The sequence below is a fragment of the Meleagris gallopavo genome, chromosome 1 (genome assembly GCF_905368555.1).
Source record: "Meleagris gallopavo chromosome 1, MGAL_WU_HG_1.1, whole genome shotgun sequence".
Classification (NCBI taxonomy): domain Eukaryota; kingdom Metazoa; phylum Chordata; class Aves; order Galliformes; family Phasianidae; genus Meleagris; species Meleagris gallopavo.
Window position 1 is genome coordinate 78,222,915 of NC_139404.1, and position 21,753 is coordinate 78,244,667.

General features: G+C 35.4%; 1 protein-coding gene across 11 annotated transcripts in view; it reads right to left on the bottom strand.

Moving 5' to 3' along the window:
• STXBP5L (syntaxin binding protein 5L) overlaps positions 1 to 21,753 on the bottom strand; it is a 185,036-nt gene that overhangs the window by 64,511 nt on the left and 98,772 nt on the right. For all 11 annotated transcript variants that reach the window (XM_085236681.1, XM_085236673.1, XM_085236662.1 and 8 more), the window contains exons 7-14: positions 15,965 to 16,048; positions 8,242 to 8,365; positions 7,592 to 7,670; positions 7,276 to 7,430; positions 5,731 to 5,803; positions 4,351 to 4,498; positions 2,687 to 2,754; positions 1,431 to 1,471 (exon numbers count right to left, since the gene is read on the bottom strand). In XM_085236681.1, coding sequence (XP_085092807.1) covers positions 1,431 to 1,471; positions 2,687 to 2,754; positions 4,351 to 4,498; positions 5,731 to 5,803; positions 7,276 to 7,430; positions 7,592 to 7,670; positions 8,242 to 8,365; positions 15,965 to 16,048 — 772 coding nt within the window. The remainder of the gene's footprint in view (positions 1 to 1,430; positions 1,472 to 2,686; positions 2,755 to 4,350; positions 4,499 to 5,730; positions 5,804 to 7,275; positions 7,431 to 7,591; positions 7,671 to 8,241; positions 8,366 to 15,964; positions 16,049 to 21,753) is intronic.

A 21,753-nucleotide genomic window follows, 5' to 3' on the forward strand; every position in this document is an offset into this window, starting at 1 on the left:
AATTAAAGCTTTGTAAATTGTAAGTACTAAGTATGGTACTGGTAATACTGTAACTGTTCTGAAAAGCAGGACTAAGGATGTCAGAAATGCATGGAGAGTTCTGTTAAAGAGTTCCTGTTAAAGAGATCCATGAATATTCCTCCTCATCTAAGCTTTTACCTCTATGAATAGTTCCTACTGCAGCAGGTACATACACATTAGAGAGTTTTCCTTTCCTCATTCTCTTGTTGACCTCATTACAATTTCTTTATTTTTGGTAATCATGATAGCTTGAAAATGCTGGATGATGCAAACTCTAGAAAGAAACTCCAGAAAGAAAGATGCATTTTTTTTTTTTTTCTCATATAGGAAATGAGGCTTTGGAGTCTCATTTTCTCTTTGATAATCTTGACGAGTGAAAAGATTTGGTATTAGGCAAAACTAGAAATATTTGACAAATTCATGAGGTTTAACTTACATTGAAGTATTGTAAATGTTCTCCATATTTGGCTATGGTAATAGCATTAATCATGCCAATTATGTGGTGGGATGAAGAGTCAGCAGGCACTTTAAGTATCGGTATAGTCAGTATTATCATCATATCAGACTGTTTATTAGGTCAAACAAAATCTCTCTGTGTCTAGCATTTCAGATAACAGATTCTTTCATGCTCGTTTCTTTAGGAAATAGGAAGAGACTGTTAACTCATGAAAGAGATGTTCTACCCTGAGAACCCAATATTACTGAGGAGACAGAATACAAGGCAACTAACTATGCTGCAGCATTTATGAAGCACAGAGATGTTATTTGAAATGAAATACCATAGCTTTCAACAAAACTACGTGTGTATTTTTAATAAATACATTTTAATAATAAGCACCATATGTATTTTCTATAGGGAAAAATGTTGTTCTCTGACACATTTAATTAAAGCTAAAACATATGGAATAACTATTTTCTGATGCTTTTTCCTGCTAGGATGAAAGGAAATATTCTTCCCAATTAATTCCTGAAATTTGAGACTGGATAAGTAAAGATGCAAGTCTTTAATCAAGATGTCTTACTATATTTTAATGTTTTGTTTTTATCTAGCTGTAAAAAAGACTACATTATATTACTGGGGCTATTTCAGCTTACTGCTTTATATACACAATAGGATTATGCCTATGGAATTATTTAATAGTATTTCATTCTTCCTAGGTTTTGGTATGTCAGATCTAAAGTTTTTATCCCTATCCTGGACTTCCACCTCTTTTCTGCCTAAAATATTCCACTAATAGTATTTTTCTCCTAATTTGATCAAAATTTGCTTAATGTCACCTGATCATACCTACTTACAGAATTATAGATACTAGTATTCATATTGTAACACATCATGTATTACATGTAAATATATGTGTGTCTATGTGTGATTTTTCAGCATTGTATGAAAGTGAACTTCAAACACTTACTGGCAGAAGCATCCCAAAACTTTACTGATCCATCTGCATGGCTTAAAAAAAAATAAATTAAATGTGTTAAAACATTATGCATTTAAAGAACATTTTCCGCTTTCACTGAGTGATAAATAGAAGTGGAAAAACTGTATTTTGCTTCTGTGTTAACTCTCTATACTTTGATGACAATATATAATGGAGTATCTACTAACCATAAGAAAATATTTTGTTATTAATATGACTGATGGAATACCTTTTGATTAAATAAATCCCTATAGAGAACTAAGCTGACTATGATTTTTAAGATCACAACAGCACAAAATTAATTCATTTACTAATGCCAAGTTTATGATGCAGCACTTCTGGCCTCACAGTGTGCAAGCATTAAGCACATAAGTCCAAGAACTCTAAAAATGCCACGTATATCTAATTTTAAGTCAGAGGTCAAGTTCATTTTGTTTAGCACCTAACTGCTGTGTTCTTTTTATTAATAGAAAATAATCCTTGAAATATAATTGTAGAAAGGAGACACTTCTGTTTACAAGAATAATTTCTTCTTCCCCTTACTGATACTATTGCATATATCATAATTGCATTTTTTAAAACAGGTTTTAACTATCATTGATTATAACAATTATATCAAATATACTGTTATCATCAGTGTGTCTGAGACCAGAGAAAAATAGGAGTGTATCATACAAGAAGACTTAAGAGTATCTGTTTTACAGGATGCCCTTCTGAAAATCCATCAGGCATTGCTCTTAGGGCTTCTACTGCAATTCGAGCCTTTTTATGCCTTTTTCTATGGGACTGTCCATCACTTAAAAAGTGAAATAATCCCAGTGCAACACATCTCCACTAATGATATAGTATTAAAATGACTTCCAGAGATTTTGTATCCAGAGATACAAAATCCCCAGAAGGCCAAAGGACAACAGACATAGAAAAACAGCTGGCTCCCGTTTTATGGCCTTCAGACAAATAAATGGATTGCAATGAATTCCCCTTTTCAAAGATTCCACCTTCACAAGTTGATTTCAATTCAACTTCAATCAGTAATTCTTAACAGTAGTACATCCTTGAACACAAAGCTCCAGCAAATGGGAATTCCTGTGGTGATTTTACACCCAAAAGAAAAGCTACATACCTCAACACAAGAGGCTAGGACACACATACCCTGTCAAGGGTCAACACTTGCCCACAGACAACCCACAATTAAAAGTTCCAGACACTAACATTTTAAAAGAACAAATCCTCAGTTTCATTCTCACCCTGTAATAATGATTTCAGGATATGTCTGAGCTCCAAGATTCCATGCTCCACCACTGATAGGCCACTCCTAAATGAACAAAAAGAGCATAGAGATTAAAGCTAATCCTGATGAATTTTGCTTGGTTAATTTTTAGACTTATGAGCAGACAACATCTTCTTCCAAAAAGCAATACATCTAAAAAAAGAAATGAAAATATAGTGTAGCATTGAAGGCTTTTAAAGCTTATTAGCATTTTACAAATTAAGGCTTTTAAATTTTTTGTTTTTTGTTCTTTAAATTTAACAACTAAAGTTCTATCTTTTTTAATGATTATTGCATAGCTAACACTGCAAACATTCAAAATAGGAAGTAGAGGAAGGAGTAGTAAACACTTTTGCTACTGCTTTCACACTGGAGCTTCCATAGGATGAACAGAGCTGAGAATCCATTCTGAGGATGGAGTTACTGAAGAAGCTGGCCCAGAAAAGTGGGAAACAAGAAACTGAGCATCATGCTATGGGATATGAAATAAGGGAATGTAACTTTCACAGATCATATGAAATCATCATCTCTTCCTTGCCTTTTATTTATTAGTGGAAATATTTTCACTCTTCTCCTTGGTCTATGCTGGTTGAAGAAAATGGTGGCCTGTGCCTAAAGCTTGTTGGGAACAGGTACAGAGTGAGTAAGGATTTGTACAGAGTATGAAAGGATAGAAAAATCTAGGAGAAAACTGGTTCTGAGAATGCACAGACAGGATGCATGTGAGTACAGAAAGTGAGTGGGAATGGCTATCTATATTCTGCACATTTATAATGTGCATGCACAAATAAAGCAAGTTGTATTGAGAATTTACAAGGAGTACAGATACGTAGTGAAATTTTTAGACAATTATGTATGCAAATTTAGGATAAATAAGCAGAAAAATTCTAGTAAGAGAAAAAACATTTTCTGAAGTACTTGGCTGAATTAAGATCTCAAAGAAGTATATAAGGCCCAGATTTTCAGTTCAAGAAAAACAAGGCAGCTCTAAGGAAAACTGTTCTTTTAATATAAAAAGAAAACTGATGCCCAATTTGCTTACTCAACATTTTTTCTTATTTATTTATTGTGATGGATTAGTTCTAAGCAAAACATAAACCAAATTAATGCTTGAAATGTATAAAGTAATTCAATTCCCTATTTTTACTTCTGCAGCTTGCGTTATTTCTAAAACCCTTACATTAAGACTACAGTAGCTCAATAAAATAATAACTAATATCCTTCCTTAATGGAATGCTGTCAACCTTCAAATTGCACCAAAGATCTTCTGCTTTGCATTATAATCATTTTATACACTATTTCTGTCTTCGATACAGATAACATTTTCAGACAAATTCAAATTTTATGTTGACAGCATTCTTTTAAATCAATCCGATCTCACAGATTCCAGCAGCCTAATGATGAAGTCCTGCATAATGGCGGCTTAATTCTTATGGTTCAGTGGTGGTAGATATTACTGAGGGATGAATATCAAGCCATAAGAAATCACAGAAGAAAAGCTGCATCTAATCTGCAGACTGGATGAAAGACTAAGTTGAAAGTGGTTATTAAAGAAGTAAAATGAAAAGAATTTGGCAAGATGTTTCAAAGACATGGATGGTACATGTGTTTTGTTTCTCAAAAAATACTGGTTTTGTTTACCTTATTGCTGTATCCTTGCTTTTTATGTTTTGCTCCTACAGAATAGAGTACAGGAATCAAATCTGGAGGACAGTCGGCAAAATATTCTGTGCAGGTGACAGGTGACTCATGAATGTCAATAGGATATGGATTTTCAAAGATTGGAAAACTAGTCAAGGAAGACAATTTATTAGAAGCATGGTGACACACTGAGCCATATAAGAACATATATTCTTATTAGAAAGTATATAACACAATCTAAGTAGAATAATTACTGATAAAGTACATTTTTCATTATTTTTTAAAACATACATATTGTTTTTAATATCAGTAGAAACTTCTAGTTTTAACAATGTACAAATTCCTGTGCTGTGACAATAATGTTTTTTTCCTTAGTGTAAATTTTTTCAGCATCTCATAATTTCATTTATGAGATACAGAAATCATGTATTTTCTAGAAGCTTCAGGTTTGTTCATATGATATATATCATGACCCAAGAACTAAATATTCAACTGCAGATTTTATATTTAACAGTTCTGTTCAATGTGTTGATATACTACTGATTCTACAGCGAACAACTGCAATAACAGATGAAGTAGATTTCAGTTTATTTCCCACTTTCATCAGTTTGGACTATCTGAAAAGAAATAAGGCCTCATTTCTGGCAGATTACACAACGTTATTCACAATTCAAAAATGCAAGAAATTTGGTTCTGATTTCACTTGTATCCATTTTATACTGCTGAGATGATTGGAATTACTCTTGAAAGTGAATGAGGTCAGAATACGATTTACTTAAAAATGTTTCAAATCTTTACAGAACAATTCTGTTCTTAATTATACCAGTGTGAATGTGGATGCACTTTTTGACACAGAACAAAACAAATAAGAATCACATCCTGCATTATATAATATATGAACACTGATTTTGATGTGAAAGTATTATTTCTCATTTAAAACAACAAATGGATCACAAAAGAATCCCATAGATCCAGTATAAATCAGTGCCGTTATTTACTAAGATACTTGAGTAAATACTTAAGTGTAGTCCTTGTGGAGTCCAGTGAAGTTAGACATGCATATAGGTAATAGCTGAGTGTAATTTCTAACATGAAAGTTCAGGTTGTAATTCAGCAATTGTCCGCTAACCACTTAACTCTGATGCTGTGTTTGAGAATTATACTGAAGGGACTGCAGATTTAGCTTTATTCCCAAACTCAAAAGCAAGCTTCTACTGATTAGTTGATCCAAGCTTTTAAGGTGGAAGTAAACACATAGGCTGAATGATTTTGTGCAGTAAAATGACATTCCATTATATCATTTGGATGTTTTTTTTTTTAATCATGAAATTCTAAACAGTTAAGAAGTATCCATAACTTTACATAAGATTTTATACTTACTTGCTTTGTGTCAGGTCAACAACAATGAGATCTTTTTCCAAAAGCACAACTACAGCATAGGGTTCTTGAAATTCTGTAAGAGAGGAATCAAGTATAAAAAACAACGAATTCTTCTACTAGTCACTTCAAGCATGTTAGTCACATTTATGTTATCTGAATATTTACAGCATATTAAAAAAATCTAGAAAACATTTGATTAGTGACAAATAGGAAATGAGAAAAGAAATAACTTTCATGATAGAATACATGACAGAAATAGTATTGGCATTGTATGGGAGCTGTTGAGTCACAGCCTCAACCACTGACTGATCACCTGGGGAACAGACTGGCTCAGCCCTGGGAACACAGGTGAAGGCAATTCAGCTGTGTGACCAGAAGGGGTGGAGCCTGGCTGCACCTCTCTTTGACCCCATTTAAGGGCTGACTGGCACTAGGAAAGGATCTCTGGTTGGAAATTTTTCCTTGGTGGAGCTTATCACTGGGAACCTGAGTTTGTCTGATACAGGTAAGCAATCTTCTTTCCTTCTTTTATAGCACCTATCTACTGTGCCAGTCCTTTTGTCATTGCATCCTTACTGTAATGCCTTTCCTACTGTATTGATTTGTCCAACTGCCACAGACATAGTGTAGTATTCCAGCATGATGGAATGCTGAAAGTAATGAAACAGAATGTGAGAAGGTTGTGTGTATTATGGCATTGTTGAATCCAATTGTTACTCAGAAAATGACCTTTTTACTGCCCAGCATTAATACTTTTTCTATGCAAAACTATTTTTTTAAAAACAGACTGTGGACAGCTAGTCTGGTCCACTTGATATACAATGTCCTAGTTTCCAAAGCAATTTGAAAGGAAGATTACAAGGAAGTCTTCTCTATATCTTCATTTTAACAATAACAAGGAGAATTAAAGAAACAACATGACAGTAGTACTCTGATGATAGCACAAGTGCTTCACATAATACAAATGTGCTGCAGACATAGTGAGAGTAAAATACCTAAATTGAACTCAGCACAAAAAGAACTGCAAATTAACTTTGATTACTGAAAATTGCTTTTATTGCATGACATTAAAACAAATAGCATTGTTTTTAATATATATTTGATTTATTATTGTATAAAAGACTTACTTTACTCTTCTGACTGAGGGCTTAAAAAGACAAATTTAGCTTCTTTTTCACTTGCAGCTTTTTTTAATTTCACTTTCCAGAATTTTCTGTGACTTCAGCATTTGGCAGTTTCATAATATGTAGCAAAACACTTTAAGATACGTAAGCACTTATGTTTGATTAAGAGTAATACTATTTCACACTAGCCCATGTTTCAAATTGGTATCTTGAAACTTATGCATTTTTTGTTTCCCACTAATTACTTGTTTTTTTTTTTTTTATGTTCAGAATTCAAGCAAGTTTCAGTTACTTTCAGTAATAGGGGATTTTTGAGATGGAGACAACTGTAAGAATGGAAGTTCCCAGACAGGAATTCGGATATTAGAGAAGTTCGATTCATTTATACTTTCTATAATTCTATTTTGCTTAATTAACTCACCATTTGGATATGGGGTTTCACAAAGAGTTAAAAAATCAACTATAGGATGATCCATTTCAAGAACTGTAATTGCTTTCCCATGCATAATCGTTAGACTTGGTCTTCGACAAGCCTTATCATATGACAACCCACCGGAAAATATCACAAATGGTTCACTGTATTAAATATAAAAACATGGTAATCATAAGTTTATGTAATAAGTTTACATTATAGTTGTAATATCTTAACAGCTTTAATATCTTAAATAGCTTTGAAAAAAAAAAAAAAAGGAAAGATTCAGAGTGTATTAACTTACGATTGTAACAGTGAAACATACCTGTTCTTACAGGTTTTGTACTCCACTTTAAGAATTGGTTTACAGGATTCAGGTTTTTTTCCATCTCTTTGAATTTTTCCTAAAGATAGAAAGAGGATGGAAACTGTATTAAAACATCAGGATAATAGAACTAATCAAACTTTCAAACTAAAATACGCATCTTGAAGCCACTATATAATCAGAGTGGAATTTTAAAGCTATATGAAATAGTAAGTATTAATGCTTATTTCCCTGAAATATGTGTGTAAGGTTTAATATAGCTTTAAGTTTTTACTGCTATGTATGTCTGAAGGATTACAGATAACACTTCAAAAAAACTTGAAAATAAGAGGATTACACTCAGCTAATAGTTATTGAATTTCACGGACAGTACACCTTTTCCTGATCAAGGATGAGCATAAACAGCTTATTTTTTTCCAAAAAGATTTAATTAGTTGAGAGAGGAAAATTAAATGAAAAATACACTTTAAACTCATGGGTTCTTTGTTAATTCTGGCTTAAAGAAAAGTCACATGTAAACAATAACAAAAATCCAAAACAATTTTATTTTTGTTACTTTGGAAGGTCCCTGCTTGTTTTCAACAATAAAGACACTAGTAAACAATGAAATACTGTACTGCTTTACTTTACAGTTTTACTATCAAAATTACCATGTGGGATTGTGGTTTGGAACGGTCTGCTAGGACTTTTCAGGTTCCATAAGGTCAGGCTTCCATCAGAGTGACTGCACATAAACTGTTTCCCTTCATGGTGCCAAGCAACAGAATGAATAGCCTATGGAAATGAACGAAGAACTTGAGAGTGAAAAGCAGTACACTGAGTACACTAATGAAATTTTAATATGTGACTTTGAATTATATTTATCTAATTATATATCAACAGTTGGATGAATTTTGTCTAGAGTCCATTAACTGCACTTTTTAGTAACCAATAGTTATAATCTACACTAATTGACAAAACAATCCATTATAAATGTTAACAGGGCACAAGAATGGGATAAATTCTACTGAATTGGATCAGAATTGAAGAAACAGGATAATAAGTAAAAGGTATACAAACAAGGAATATGCAACACAATAAATACCTCTGATTGTTTCTTTGAAGTATTTTATTTCCCAAATGTATGCTATCAGTAAAAACCATTGCACAGCATTCCCATACAACAGATGCAAGTCTTCTAAGAAGATGTATTAGGAAAAAGTAGAAATAGTTATCTGTTCTTGAATCTTTTTACCTCACATACCTGGGTTTCAGAGAAAGAACCTTGAAACCTGTTATGCATCATATAAAACCAAAATGACAGAGTGGGGTTGTTTCACTGATAAAGGAATGATATAAGATTATTTTGGAAAACCTAGTGCTTTGGAGAAGGGGGAATATCACACTCCTGTGTACACAGTGCAAATAGAATATATTGAATTTTACGTATAGTAAAAGGGAACGCTTCAAAAATTAATCAGATGTTCTTAGTATTTCATGAATAATTAGTAGAACTGATGGGCACAAGATATCAGAAGTTAAAAAAGGGATTAGGCACTTAAAATGAGTAACGATAACATCCACAATTATATCCAACAAGCTAAAAAGATAACAGTGCAAGTCTTTTCTTTTCACTAGTGCATACTGAAAACTAACAAAGGCCATTTTCAGGGAAAATGTATTGTTTCATTGATTACCACAGTTTCTCACACGCTCCCTCAGAAACGTGAGCTTGCATATTTTACTCTTGAATATACTTCCTTTCCAGAAGTGTTAGCTGCTAAATAGCAAAAAAAAAAAAAAACAACCCTATCTATTTTTATGTAACTATAAAGGACTTGTTTGCGAATGCACTCTAATAAATTCTTTTTTTACGGAACCCTAGAAATGCTGAAGTCCTGCATATACTTATGGTTGCACGTGGCTTGTTTTACCTGATTTATTCAAATCACTTTAAAATCAACACTCTGCATTTATAAATCAGCTTTGGAGTTGTTCTTACCAATTTCCCTCAAGCTGATAAGGCATGAACTTTGCACTGCTGGTCACTCTTCAAAACTCCCTGCTGGCTTTCCCTTTTTAATAAGTATTTAGATTGCTATGGATGGTAATGGCTCAGGATTTGAACAAAATTTCAGAGAAAACAAACGAAAAGATTGTGTCCTCTTCCCAGAACTTTACTCAGCTCCTGAGACTGGACGTAGCCACAGCACAGACACAAATCAGCATTTGCATTGATATACCCTGGATAGTCTAGGAGGATTGCAACATCCCTTGTATATGAAGACTTTGCTAGCTCTGATGAGCCAGTCATGCCAATCCAGAATCAGCTAACTGGGCAGAACAACTTGAACTCCAGATAGTCCTCTTCAAGTGACATAATGGGTGTCACTCAAATTTTTATCTACCAAAGTGAGGTTGTCACACAATTCCTCCTATGTACCCCCAAAATGCCAAACTGCAACTGAAATAACAAAAGATAATGTAAAAAGATGGCTCACATACAATCAATCACATGGCAATAACAACAATAATAAGAACTTAGATCTGTAGAGAGCACTTCATTTCTAGCTCTGCACAAATTAATCCTGCCTTAACTCATTCATGATTGCTAACACAACAAATTCAGCATTTCACTATGCTGGAGCAGGGGCTAGTAACTAGCAGGGGAAAACTGTACCATGTTGCTGGTTAAACTGTCTCGGTTGTTAGGTGCCACCTGCCAACATACGTCTCCTGTTAAGTGGAGCTGAGGAGAAATGCTCCTGCAGTTACAGAGAGTTGCTGTAACACAGCTCAAACTCATCTGATAGATTGTTCCACAGAGGAAAAGAAATACTTAGGATTTGTTTTGGAGGTCTCAAATGGGAGTCATGACTAACTGAATGGTAGGGCATTAAACAAGTCCCTAATGTTCTCTCTGCTAGAATATGTCTAGCGTTCTGATCTACTTTAGCAACCTCAAGAAAACTGAGCAGTTATTTCATTAGAACAAGAGTTCATCACAGTAGATGACTCATATGAATGTTCACACAGTGTATATACATAAAATATATCACTCCAGATTGGGTATGTCTCTCCTGTAGTATCAATAGTGGCTGCATATATATTCCATCTTCTCTTTTACTCAGCATGTACTAAAACTAGGCATACTCAACACCATTGCAGTTCTCTCCCTCAGTATAGAATTCCTCCACTGAGAAGAAATGACGGATACTTCAGGACCACTTTTAACCATAGTCTGAACAAGCACCATACTCATCCTATCACTTAAATCTTAAGAATCCTTTGTATTAGCAGTACTGCAGGACCATTACATCAGATTTGATGTTTCCATAATGGCACAGTGTTTGAGAAAGGTGGGGAGGGAGATGTCATTTGGGAAATGTCTCTGAGAACTCTGCAGCTTTGTTCTGGAGATGTGTCATAATGAGAAATAATATCTATGCTATAGAAGGCTTGAATATGCTTTGACGCAGCCAGTCAAACTTTTGAAGTCTGCATAAGAAGATGGTTGTTTTTTCTGGGAGTTGCCAACTATCAGTAATAACCTGTAGGTACTTTGAAGCATCTGCCTTGCTTGTGTACTCTCTTTTATATTGATCTATGGGAAAAAAAAAACAACTTTTGACAGAATAAAGAGAACAGTTTGCAAGCGTCTGAATATCTCATACTCAATACATGTGATCACTACTGGGAAGATGACAATCATAATTACATCAAGAAACAAACTTGCATTTGACAACTCAAAGAGCGGGCACAAGAGTCTAAGCAGCAGCTCCACTCTGGCACCAGGTGTCTCACAAGTGAAAACATCTTCGTCTCTTGAGATTTGACATAGTAGAGAAGGGCACACTGCATAAGGAGCTGATGAGCTGAGACAATTTCTAGCTTATCTCAGCTGTGCTAAAAGAAAGATAAGACTAATTTTATCTCTAGTGAGTAGAACATAAGTAGCAGAGAGAAGCTTTAAAGGGAAGATGCAAGGCTTACAAAACACCTAGTAGAGAAGTTCACAATAATGCAATACAGCCTTTCCTATCCTTGGTGAGAACCTCCCTCATTTGAAATAAGCAGATGTTTTATGTGTGAAAGGTTTCTAGTTTTCTTGATATGAAGTATGGCATGACTAAGATACAGTAGAAAATACAATTATGAATGCTTCAATTACAGGTTTGTGAACTAGGGACAGGGTCCTCATGTCCCCAGTTACAGGCTGTTGTGTTGTCTAAGTCAGCCATGTCCATGACATCAATCTGGATGGAAGAAAAATGAAAGGACATATTTCTGCAAGTACTAGACAGATCTTGATAATATTATAGTAAGCAACTCATCTCCCAGTTATAAGATTATCCATGCTCTGAGGAGATACCTGCAACATGTCACATATCCAAATATGCAAGTCTCATATGATATGAAGCATCATACTTGTGTTAAGAATACACAGCAAGTGATTCTACAGATCTGAATAACGAAGAGCCTGCTTCTCAGCAGGTCTATGGAGACAGAAATCCAACATGATTGAGGATCCCGTGAAAGGATGAGTATCAGGATGGAGTCTTGAGGGTGTGTACTTCTATTTTGGGTGACATGACCAAGCTGGATATCTATCTGAGAAAGAACTGGCCTTGGTGATGAAAACTCAGGTGCATCGAAGACAATGAAAAAATCTATTTCACACGCTAAGTACAAAGGGCCTCTTAATGGAGAAGTCTGGTTCCAGGAGAATTTCTGGTATTAAACTAAAGTAGTTGCTCCGTTGATGAATCAAATAAAGAAAGTGCTATCTGACTATCCTCAGCAACACTGGAAGAACATATGATGACTTAGATCGGACTTCCTGTTCATTCATCATCAAATATGGTGACTATATTAGCTTCAAAACTTGCTAAAGAAAGTAGGGGCCCTGCTCCAAAAGTAATCTCATTTTATTGTGTTGGCCCACAATGTCAGAGGCATACTTTGCTGGTATGGCAGTGGAGGTTGAACCTTCCTGCCAATACTCCATTCAGTTTTGTTGCCATGCAACAGATGGCAACAAATGACAAAATGGTGTCTGACAGGAAATGCATATGGAGCAAAGGTGTGTAGCTGAATTCCTCCATGCACAAAAAAAAAAAATAAAATGGCAGAAGAACTTGCTGAGACCAAACAGTGGATGCAAGCACCATGAAGTTGTGTGTGTTTCAGGAGTGGCAATATGAAAGACAAGCCATGTTCTGGACAGTCATGTACAGCTGTCACATCACAAAATGAAGTACATCTCAATCAGCTCAGCCACATAAATTGGCAGGTTATGACCAAGGGACTGTGTGCAAAGCAGAATATCAGCTTCAGTGCATTGGAAACAATGGTGGCAACACTAGAATACTGCAAAGTGTGTGGCAGGTGGGTCCAATGAATTCTCACACAGGAACAGAAAGAACGCTATACTCAAGTTTGTCAGGACCTACTGAACCAACATGAGATTGCAGGTGACAGTTTCCTGCACTGCATCATTGCTGGTTGTCATGGCTTGGCCTAGTTCCATGACAGTATGTGAAGGGACACATGGACCCATGCGCTGGGAAAGGGGGGAAGGGAAAAAAGGTAGGAAGATGGGCTTAGACGAGAGAAACAGTGGCAAAGAGCTAAGGGAAAAAACTTGATTTACTAAATATAATAGCAGAATGTGAGATAATATAATACAGTATGATTGGAATTGAAGCCAATAAAGCAAACAAAATGAGAGAGAGAGAGTTTCCAAAAGTGAAGTCCTTACTCTAATGCTGTAGAGATGGTGGGAACAGTCTTGTGATTCTCAGTCAGGTTTATCAGTCCCTCTGAGCAAAAAATAGAAATGGAACAGTGAAATCTTCTGGGAGTTGCAGTTCATTCTTCTCTTCTGAGACCAGGAAACAGGGAATATCAACAATCCATGGAACTGCAGCATTAACTCTCTAACTTCCAGAACCATACATGATGTTATGTTATGGAATACCTATAACAAGCCACAAAACCATGACACTGGTGACAAGGCATAGTGTCACCACTATGAGGTTGAGTCAAAATGGCACTCCATGGAGTGATGACATGAGAATTCCTCACTGAAGATAAAGTTCAAGATGCAGCCCTCAATAAGTAAAGTGATATGCACTGTCTTTTGGGATAGGAAAGGGGTGATCCTCCTGAATTTCCTGGAACATGTCCAAACCATCAGCTCTGACCTCCTACATTGTGACAATGATTAAGCTGAAGGCTCAAACTTCCAGAGTCAGGCCAGAGAAGAAGAACCCTTTTCTCTTGCAACACAATAATACCAGGTCCCATACCAATTTGAAGACTGTGGAGCACATTGCCAATTTTAGCTGGACTGTCCTACCCCATCTACTGTATAGCCCAGTTTTGGCATCTTCTGACTTCCATCTGTTTGGGCTGATGAAAGATGGACTGCACTGGTAATGCTTTCCTAGAAATGATGCTATTGTGGCAGCTGTGAAACAGTGGGACACTTCCACTGGTGCAGATTATTATGAGCATATAGGCTGTTGTTCCTGGTTGGTGAAAATGCATAGCTGCTGGTAGTGACTACACTGCAAAAGAGTGTTTTGCAGCTGAGAATTTGCTCTATCAAATAGTGTTATTGTGCTCTTTGTATCTGTTGTAGTTTCCATGGAAATAAACAGGAGACAATAAACTCCTGACACTCTACTAGAACCAAAAACATTGCACAATACCAGACACTCTGAAGAAAACAATTCCATCCCAGCTGTAAGTAAGACACCTTTTGGAGTGACCTATGTATAACAGCAATAGAAGAAATGAGTCTAGATTAACCTCATTCATACTCTGTTCAAAGAAGCACTTTGATATTTAGTGAAGATATAGAACAACCATACTAGTTAATCAGAAATCTCATAGATACCTTGAAACTGCTGTCTGCTGGCCAAAATAAGAATCCCCAAAGATTGGTGAGAAGTCAGGGAACACAGGGCCCTTGCATCACTCCACACAGAATGATGAATGGTATTAGTATTTCTCAACTCTAATCCTTAGATGACAAATATCTATGATAAATCTTAGGTTTGCAATCCTATGTTTTGATGCCAAATACTAGCTGGCACACGCTGAACTAATAATTTGTGACTCATAAAACCTGTATAACTCAGTATTGTAACAGAAACCTTTTCTAGAGATTTCCTACAGGAATCATAGCAGATCTGGAATATTTTCAATCTGGAGCAAGTCTGGAACAAAGCACAAGTAACAAGTTCACACATCCCTTTAAAGATGGTAAAAGAATCTTTAAAATATATCGACAATATAGACAATGGAAAGACATCAAAAGTTGCACAGAGTGGAACAGTGACACAGCAAGTAACTATCGAGGAGAGAAGCACATGACTTATAAAATGAGAAAAAAATAATTCCTGAGAACAGTTCTGAAAAATGTGGAACAATTAAACTGTAAGAAATTTTCAGCACTCAATAACTCTGACTTAGCAAGCTATTAAAAAGAAAGGAAGCAGAATTATAAAGGACCTGTTCTATGTTCTCTCTTCCTGAGCACAAGAGAGGACAGTGTACAAACATGCACCCTACCTTATGAGTAGGCGTGTGAAAAGAAAAAGTTTATCCAGTCTCAAGGAATAGAACGCTGTATTTTCCCAAGTGTATACACAGGTAGACTGTCAGTTATACTGAGATGTATCTTGAGGCTTAAATGCTGGCCTGTTTAAACTCATAATTACCCTGTCAGTGGAACATGTGCTGTGTGCAAGATCAGAATTTTAACGCTGAAGTTCAGTTTTAATGCAGTTTTCATGAATGTGTACACACCTTCCATTTAATAAGGCAGTAAGAGAAACAATCAAAATAGGCATATATCCATTCTTAAAATACTTTTTATTGTTACAACAACTGTAACCGTATCCATGTTTGATATAATCTGCTTTCAAACAGCAAGAGTCGATATTCTGATTAAAGTGAGAATACAATTTCTGAAAAGATTTTGTGTAGATTTTGACTACTGGATAATACAGACAGCCCTACAAAGTAATTTGATTTTCATCCTAGTTGATGTTCTAGTAATATTCAGTACAAATAATAACATTTCTTATGTAGCTATATTGCAGGTCAGCTCATTACTACACTCTGTTCAATTAGGGAATGAAGAAGCAGACGAATCTGTTAGAATTAAGGGGAAGTGACTCTGTGTTGTATTACACTCAAAAGAGGCTAATGTAGTACAGTTAGAGAACTCAAGTTTTAATTTGTATTGCCAGTAAGTTGCCCAAAAGCAGAGCACAAACAGTATTTCGAGAACACACAGTGTTTTAAGACAAAATTCCATCTGTTTGGTAAGAAATATAACTGCTGAATAATAGTATTTATGAATTAATGAAAGTTGCTTACCTCATCATAATAAGCTCTCAAATCAGCTCTTTTAGATCGCAAGTCCCAGAATACTACAGTCCCATTTTCATAGCCTATCAATAGCTGGAGGAGGGAAACAGACCCGATTACGGTTTCATATTCAAATACACATATAGTTATTAAAGAACTTCACGGTTTTAAGGCATATTTCAAAAAATAAACAATATAAAAAATGCCAAACTGATGCACAAGACTGTAGATTATAATGTACATAATATCCTGCATTCAAATTATCTTTTACTATAATTTACTTCTAATGACAGACAATTCCAGTCCTGATACAGAAATAAAAACGTGATCATTTTTTATGCAAGATTATGTATGCGGCTGTCTTCACAATTTTTTGTCTGTTGAGAAAATACTAATACAGCATGTTCCTCTCATTGGCTCTCTTCCTTCCCTAGTTGGAGGGACAACTATTTGACACCTAAGAGTTTTCTTAAATTACATCAAACCAAAGAGTAGCCAGATTAAACTCTCTCTCAGCTACATATATTCCTTTAATTTCTGCTTTCTATTTCTTTTAAACATTTTGAGGAAATCCTGTTGCAGAAAAAAAAAAAAAAGCTTACTTTTCTAGAAATTGAAAGCAAGTTAACCAGTATGCAATTTTTTACTTCTAGAATTAGAACATCATACAATCATGCATATCTGAGAAATACCAATAAGATTAAGCAAAATATGATAGAGAAGAAAAGCAACGCTTAGGAAAAAAGTAAGAATGAACACAATGCTTTCTCCTTGTTTCTACTAAAAATAACTAAATTTTACATCAGCTGCTGTACTGAGTACTTTTCATTTGAATTTAGTTCGTTCTAAATCTTACGGAATGTGTGAAGCCTGGCATGCTTAGAAGTCCTGCAAACTGTTTCCCATGGAGCTTGTCTTCCTAAGAGTCAGTTCTGAAGAATGAGAATGAGCATACTGGAAGACTCACACATTTTGATTATGGATTATTCATGTACGTGGGGCAGTGATACCTGCAATTGTTCTTTGTCCAAAAATACATGGATCACAGAAGGCAAACAAGAATTCACATTTTCTATATCAAGAATTTGAGGGAAAGAATGACAAGATGAAAAGACTATCTCTTAGTCTGTGAAACTTTACCAAAATCTTTGCTGTTACTGACTACAGCTTGTGTAAGTCATAAAAGTTAAACTGCTGGACAGCAAAACAAAACTCTTTTTTTTCCAAGTTAAGAATCTTTAATACATCAATACTGCAGTATACAGAGTCTGGGAATACTCTAAGTTCTACTGGATATAATTCTCTGTATTGTCAGAATATTTTTCACATGGAGACGTATTACGTGTTCTCGGAATGACTTACAGTTAAAAACATATAATACCTGAATAGGAAAAATACCTGATTATTTAGGAATTTTGTTCCCTAACAAAACACAACTTGTCTTGGAGAAATCTCAGAATATTTATTATTTTTGCCCTGGACAGGTTCCATCTGGGATTCTGTAGCAGAGTAAATGAGAAAAGACATCACTGTTCAGAAATCATATAGCAAACTGGGTACTACTGGTGTCAGGTTGCCATACGGTAATCTAACATAGAGGACTGCCAACAGGAAAATGAATAAAGGGCCTTACTGCAACATCTTTCACTGCCAGTGTAGTGATTCTAAACAGAGAATATACAGTTGTATATTCAGGACTTAGTGATTCGCGTAAGAGCCTAACTACGCACAGGCCTGTACTGTGATATGCTCTTCTGCACATATTCCTTGACTTCAAGATTAACTTAGTTGGGTAACAGTAAAGGAGAAGCCTGTAGGCAGCTGCCTCTTGGTAAGAGTAATCACAGTTCCCCTGTGCCTTGTCTTAATCTAAATGTAAAGCAGTATCTCATATAAACCACCTTTTGCTTGACAGTAAAGAATAAACTTTTTGTGTAAGCAAATCTTTTAAGAGCTCTAAAGAGATGAAAATGCTGATGAACCTCTTCACAGATGATGTCAGCAGACTGTACTGTGTCCTTACTGGAAGTCCATTCAATGCTGTACTATTTGGGGTTTCCAGCATTTTAGGTACATAAGAATATCTGTCCTCTTTTTTCCTTTTTGTATTTTTTGTATTCTTTGTATATACCATATAGATCCTGAGTGCTTTTCTTACTATCTTCACTACTGCATTACAGCTGGGTACCAAACCAGTTGAGTTTGGTTTGGATCTACCAGTATTTTTTCTCAGATTTATACAATTATAAACAGGAAAGGAATAGAAAAGCATTTAGTATGTGACCTTGTTTCAAAATAAGCATTCCTCCCTGGTGAAGCAGGCTTGCTTTTTGATTTTTATCACTCTCTTTTGCAAAGACATTGTGCTCCAGGTAATTATTAAAAGGTAAAATATTACCTATCAGATGCAGCTTTCCATGTGATCTATCACTAAAATGTCGATGCACAACAGCACTATAGAACAAGATAGAAAGCATTGAGCTTCATGGGAAGTTGAAAGATGCACAGAACTGCTGCATAGCTGCAATCTCTATCTATCCTCTATTCTCAGAGAGTAGCTCTGCTGCTTGACTAATAATAGTGTGCTGTGACAATAAAGTCAGAATTCCAACAGGGTGAATATGATTAGTTTCATTCTCAGTGTGTTTACGATACTCTAAACTGTAATCTGTCTGAAGTACAGAAAACCCAGGCCTTCTTACTCCTCTTGCTTATTGTATGCACTTCAGAGATCTGTAAGTCTATGCTAGTCAACGCTGTAAAAAAAATCCATAATCTGTAAATACAGCTGTAGGAGAAAACATAAACAGAAAACCATAAACATATTGATACATATAAAAGGAGTCTAGGAAGAAACCAAAAAGTTATCTTTTCATCTTGTGTTCCTGACCCCTTGTTTAATTTCTTATACTTAACAATTAAGAATCATACAGTAGGTTGCACTTTCAATTTCAATGATGGAGGAGTCCTGGCACAATCTTCCATGTCTAGCAGAGTTGCTCCACATTCTGACCACACAAATCCTTATCCCTGAAATGGTTTTGATGTCAGTATTTAAGGGAGATTTTTCCTTTGCAATCAACAACTTCCATTCTGGTACCTGCCAGGCAGCCCCCTCTTTGTCTTGGTAGCACAAAATTTCTATGGGGAGAAAAAAAAAAGCCTGCCAAGCGCACTCTATATTTAGGTGTTATTAGATCTCAGAACACAGACTCAGAGATAGGAAGTTCAGTCCACAAACTGATGGTTGATAGCATTAAACCTTTTCCTATTAAGCTTTCTCCAGTTGCTGGGAAACTGCAGATCATTGCAGTTAATGTCTTCTTCTGTGTCAGTAAGAAAAATACTGTTTGCTACAGATCTGCCATTTACAAATATCTGTGTACTTCAGTCTGTTCCTAATGTACACTAACTCACTGATATGGCAGGTAATTACATTTCATGAACTTAATCACTAGGTCCCCAAATTGTTCTTAAGTGGCAGGCTAAAAGCCCAGATTCTCTTTGTTGTCTGTCTTCCAACCACCACTTGCTAGATTCATAACAGAGACCGTCTCCAAAACCTGCCTTGATAGTTCGTTTGGAAGGTCAAAGTCTTCTGGAATTAATTACATTCAATCTTTAGGCACAGAAATACTGGTCATCAGTCACTGATATCAACTATTGAACTACTGAACCTAACGATTCTTTTTCTTTTTCTTTTTTTTGGATAAATGAATATACAGCTCATGCAAAGTTTCCCCTGGCTTCCAAAAAGAGATCCTAGCTTCAGTAAGATTTGTCTGTGTTTCAGGTCTTTTAATACTCATTACATCAGCCCCATAGGGGAGTGCTTCCTGTCTACTTTAGGGAAACGTGCAGAACACTAATCAACTTTATGATATCACAGAGAAGTATACACTACTGGATCCTGGCAGAGTGCAATATCCTTATAGAGTATAAGAATATCTGTATTACCAGCAATGATTATAACTGAATTTTTACCCAAAATATTCTTCTAGCTTTTGTATTGAAAGAGACTATGAACCATTTTCCTCTTTGTAACAATTATTATTTTCAAACTCAGGATCACATTCCTATTCCACAATTTTCTTGTCTGAGTTAAGTATGCATCATGTAGAAAATGCTGCCCCTTCTCTGAATCTCTTTGAGCCTGATTACATCGCTTTTGAGATAGAAGAGCAAGAGTTTTTTATTCAGTACTCAGCAGGCAAGTCAACCATGCATTTATGCAATAGGCCTGTTTTCTCTATTCTGCTCTAAACAGTGCCTGTTGTTTTGTTTTTTAATCACTACTGAGCACTGAGCTGATATTTTCATTGAGAAATCAGTCTCCATCCTATTATCTTGATACTAAGCAGTAATGATCATCTGAGACCCACTGTCTTATACACGAACTTAGAAATACTCTTATCCTCCATACATATTACTTCACATTGTTTATACCAAAAACTTATAAAAGACGTTATTTAAGCTGCCATTTTACTGCTGAGTTTCTCATTCTCTTAAAGTCCAGCAACAACACAGTTTACCCTCTTCTAGGTTGTTTATAACTATGCTGAACAGAAAAATACCCAAACATTGGATTTGGATTTTTCCTTCCATTTTTTCCTCTCTGAAGAAAGGTTCTTGTTTTTTCTTTCATTCTTTTAACTCAAATTTGATGTAACAGTTGAAATTTTTTTTTTTTTTCCCCTTCTTTACTATTGTACCTTTTCACTGGAACTGTGTCTTTTGATTCAGCGTTCAACCTCCTCCTTTGTTTCTGTGAACCTTTTACTGATATCTTCCATTAAATATCAAACTGCTGATTCCACATTCTTCAGATCTGCAAGTATTTTGGTAGGACCAATTGGTTCTTTACACTATTCTCAATTTATCAATGATATAAAAAGCAGCACAGGGATGGTTTCAGTACATCTTTCATTCTCTCCCAATACATTTCCAATGTTTGTTTTCAATAGGGATCCACCTGATTTTGCTTTTACCAGAGCCTTGCTCATATGCCAATACTTCATCAGAGCCTGGACGTCTCAAATGCATTCTCCGACCAATAAGCAACTGTATTTCCAAGTAAACTCTTCTCCAACTTCCTTTACTGAGATCTTTTCATCTTCCTTTCAGCTGAAGTCAAAATATTTTAGGTTTTTGTTGTAACATGGTGCATAACTTCCTTCAAGAGATATACACTCAGAGAGAATTTTTTTCTTTTGGCATTTTTCTCACTATACACTGTGCTTTAGGTGGGTCAGTAACAGCTTCTTTGGAATGCAACTCAACTTGTACTCAATCAATAAAACTTGATTTATATCAGGTATTTCAGCATCAATAGTTAAGTAGCATTTCTTGATGACTTCTGGTTTGAAGCTAGGACACTATGCTCCATAGCATTTAATTACTTTCATTGGCTCTATTCTAAATCACTTCAACTACTGTGATTCTTTCAGAAAAGCTTAGAGATCCAGGCTGTTGGAGGACTAGCCAGCAAGTGCACTGTCTGCATATGGTTTACCCTGCAATATGGATAACTCCAAGGATTGACAATACAAATGAAATTCAGATGTAGTCTCCAGTGTCATCTGGGTAGCTATATTAATTTCAGCATAATGTACCCTTTATCAGAAACACAAACTCCGAATGCTTCTAGTTTCCAATAATCATCAGCAGTTACATGAGACATAGCGTCAAATAGATACACCATTTGTAAATTGGAGTCCTTTATAAATGCTCACTGAAATGTAATTCTCAAAAGTGATCAAAAAAGACAAAATAACTAAGTGCCGTTCCACATGGGCAAA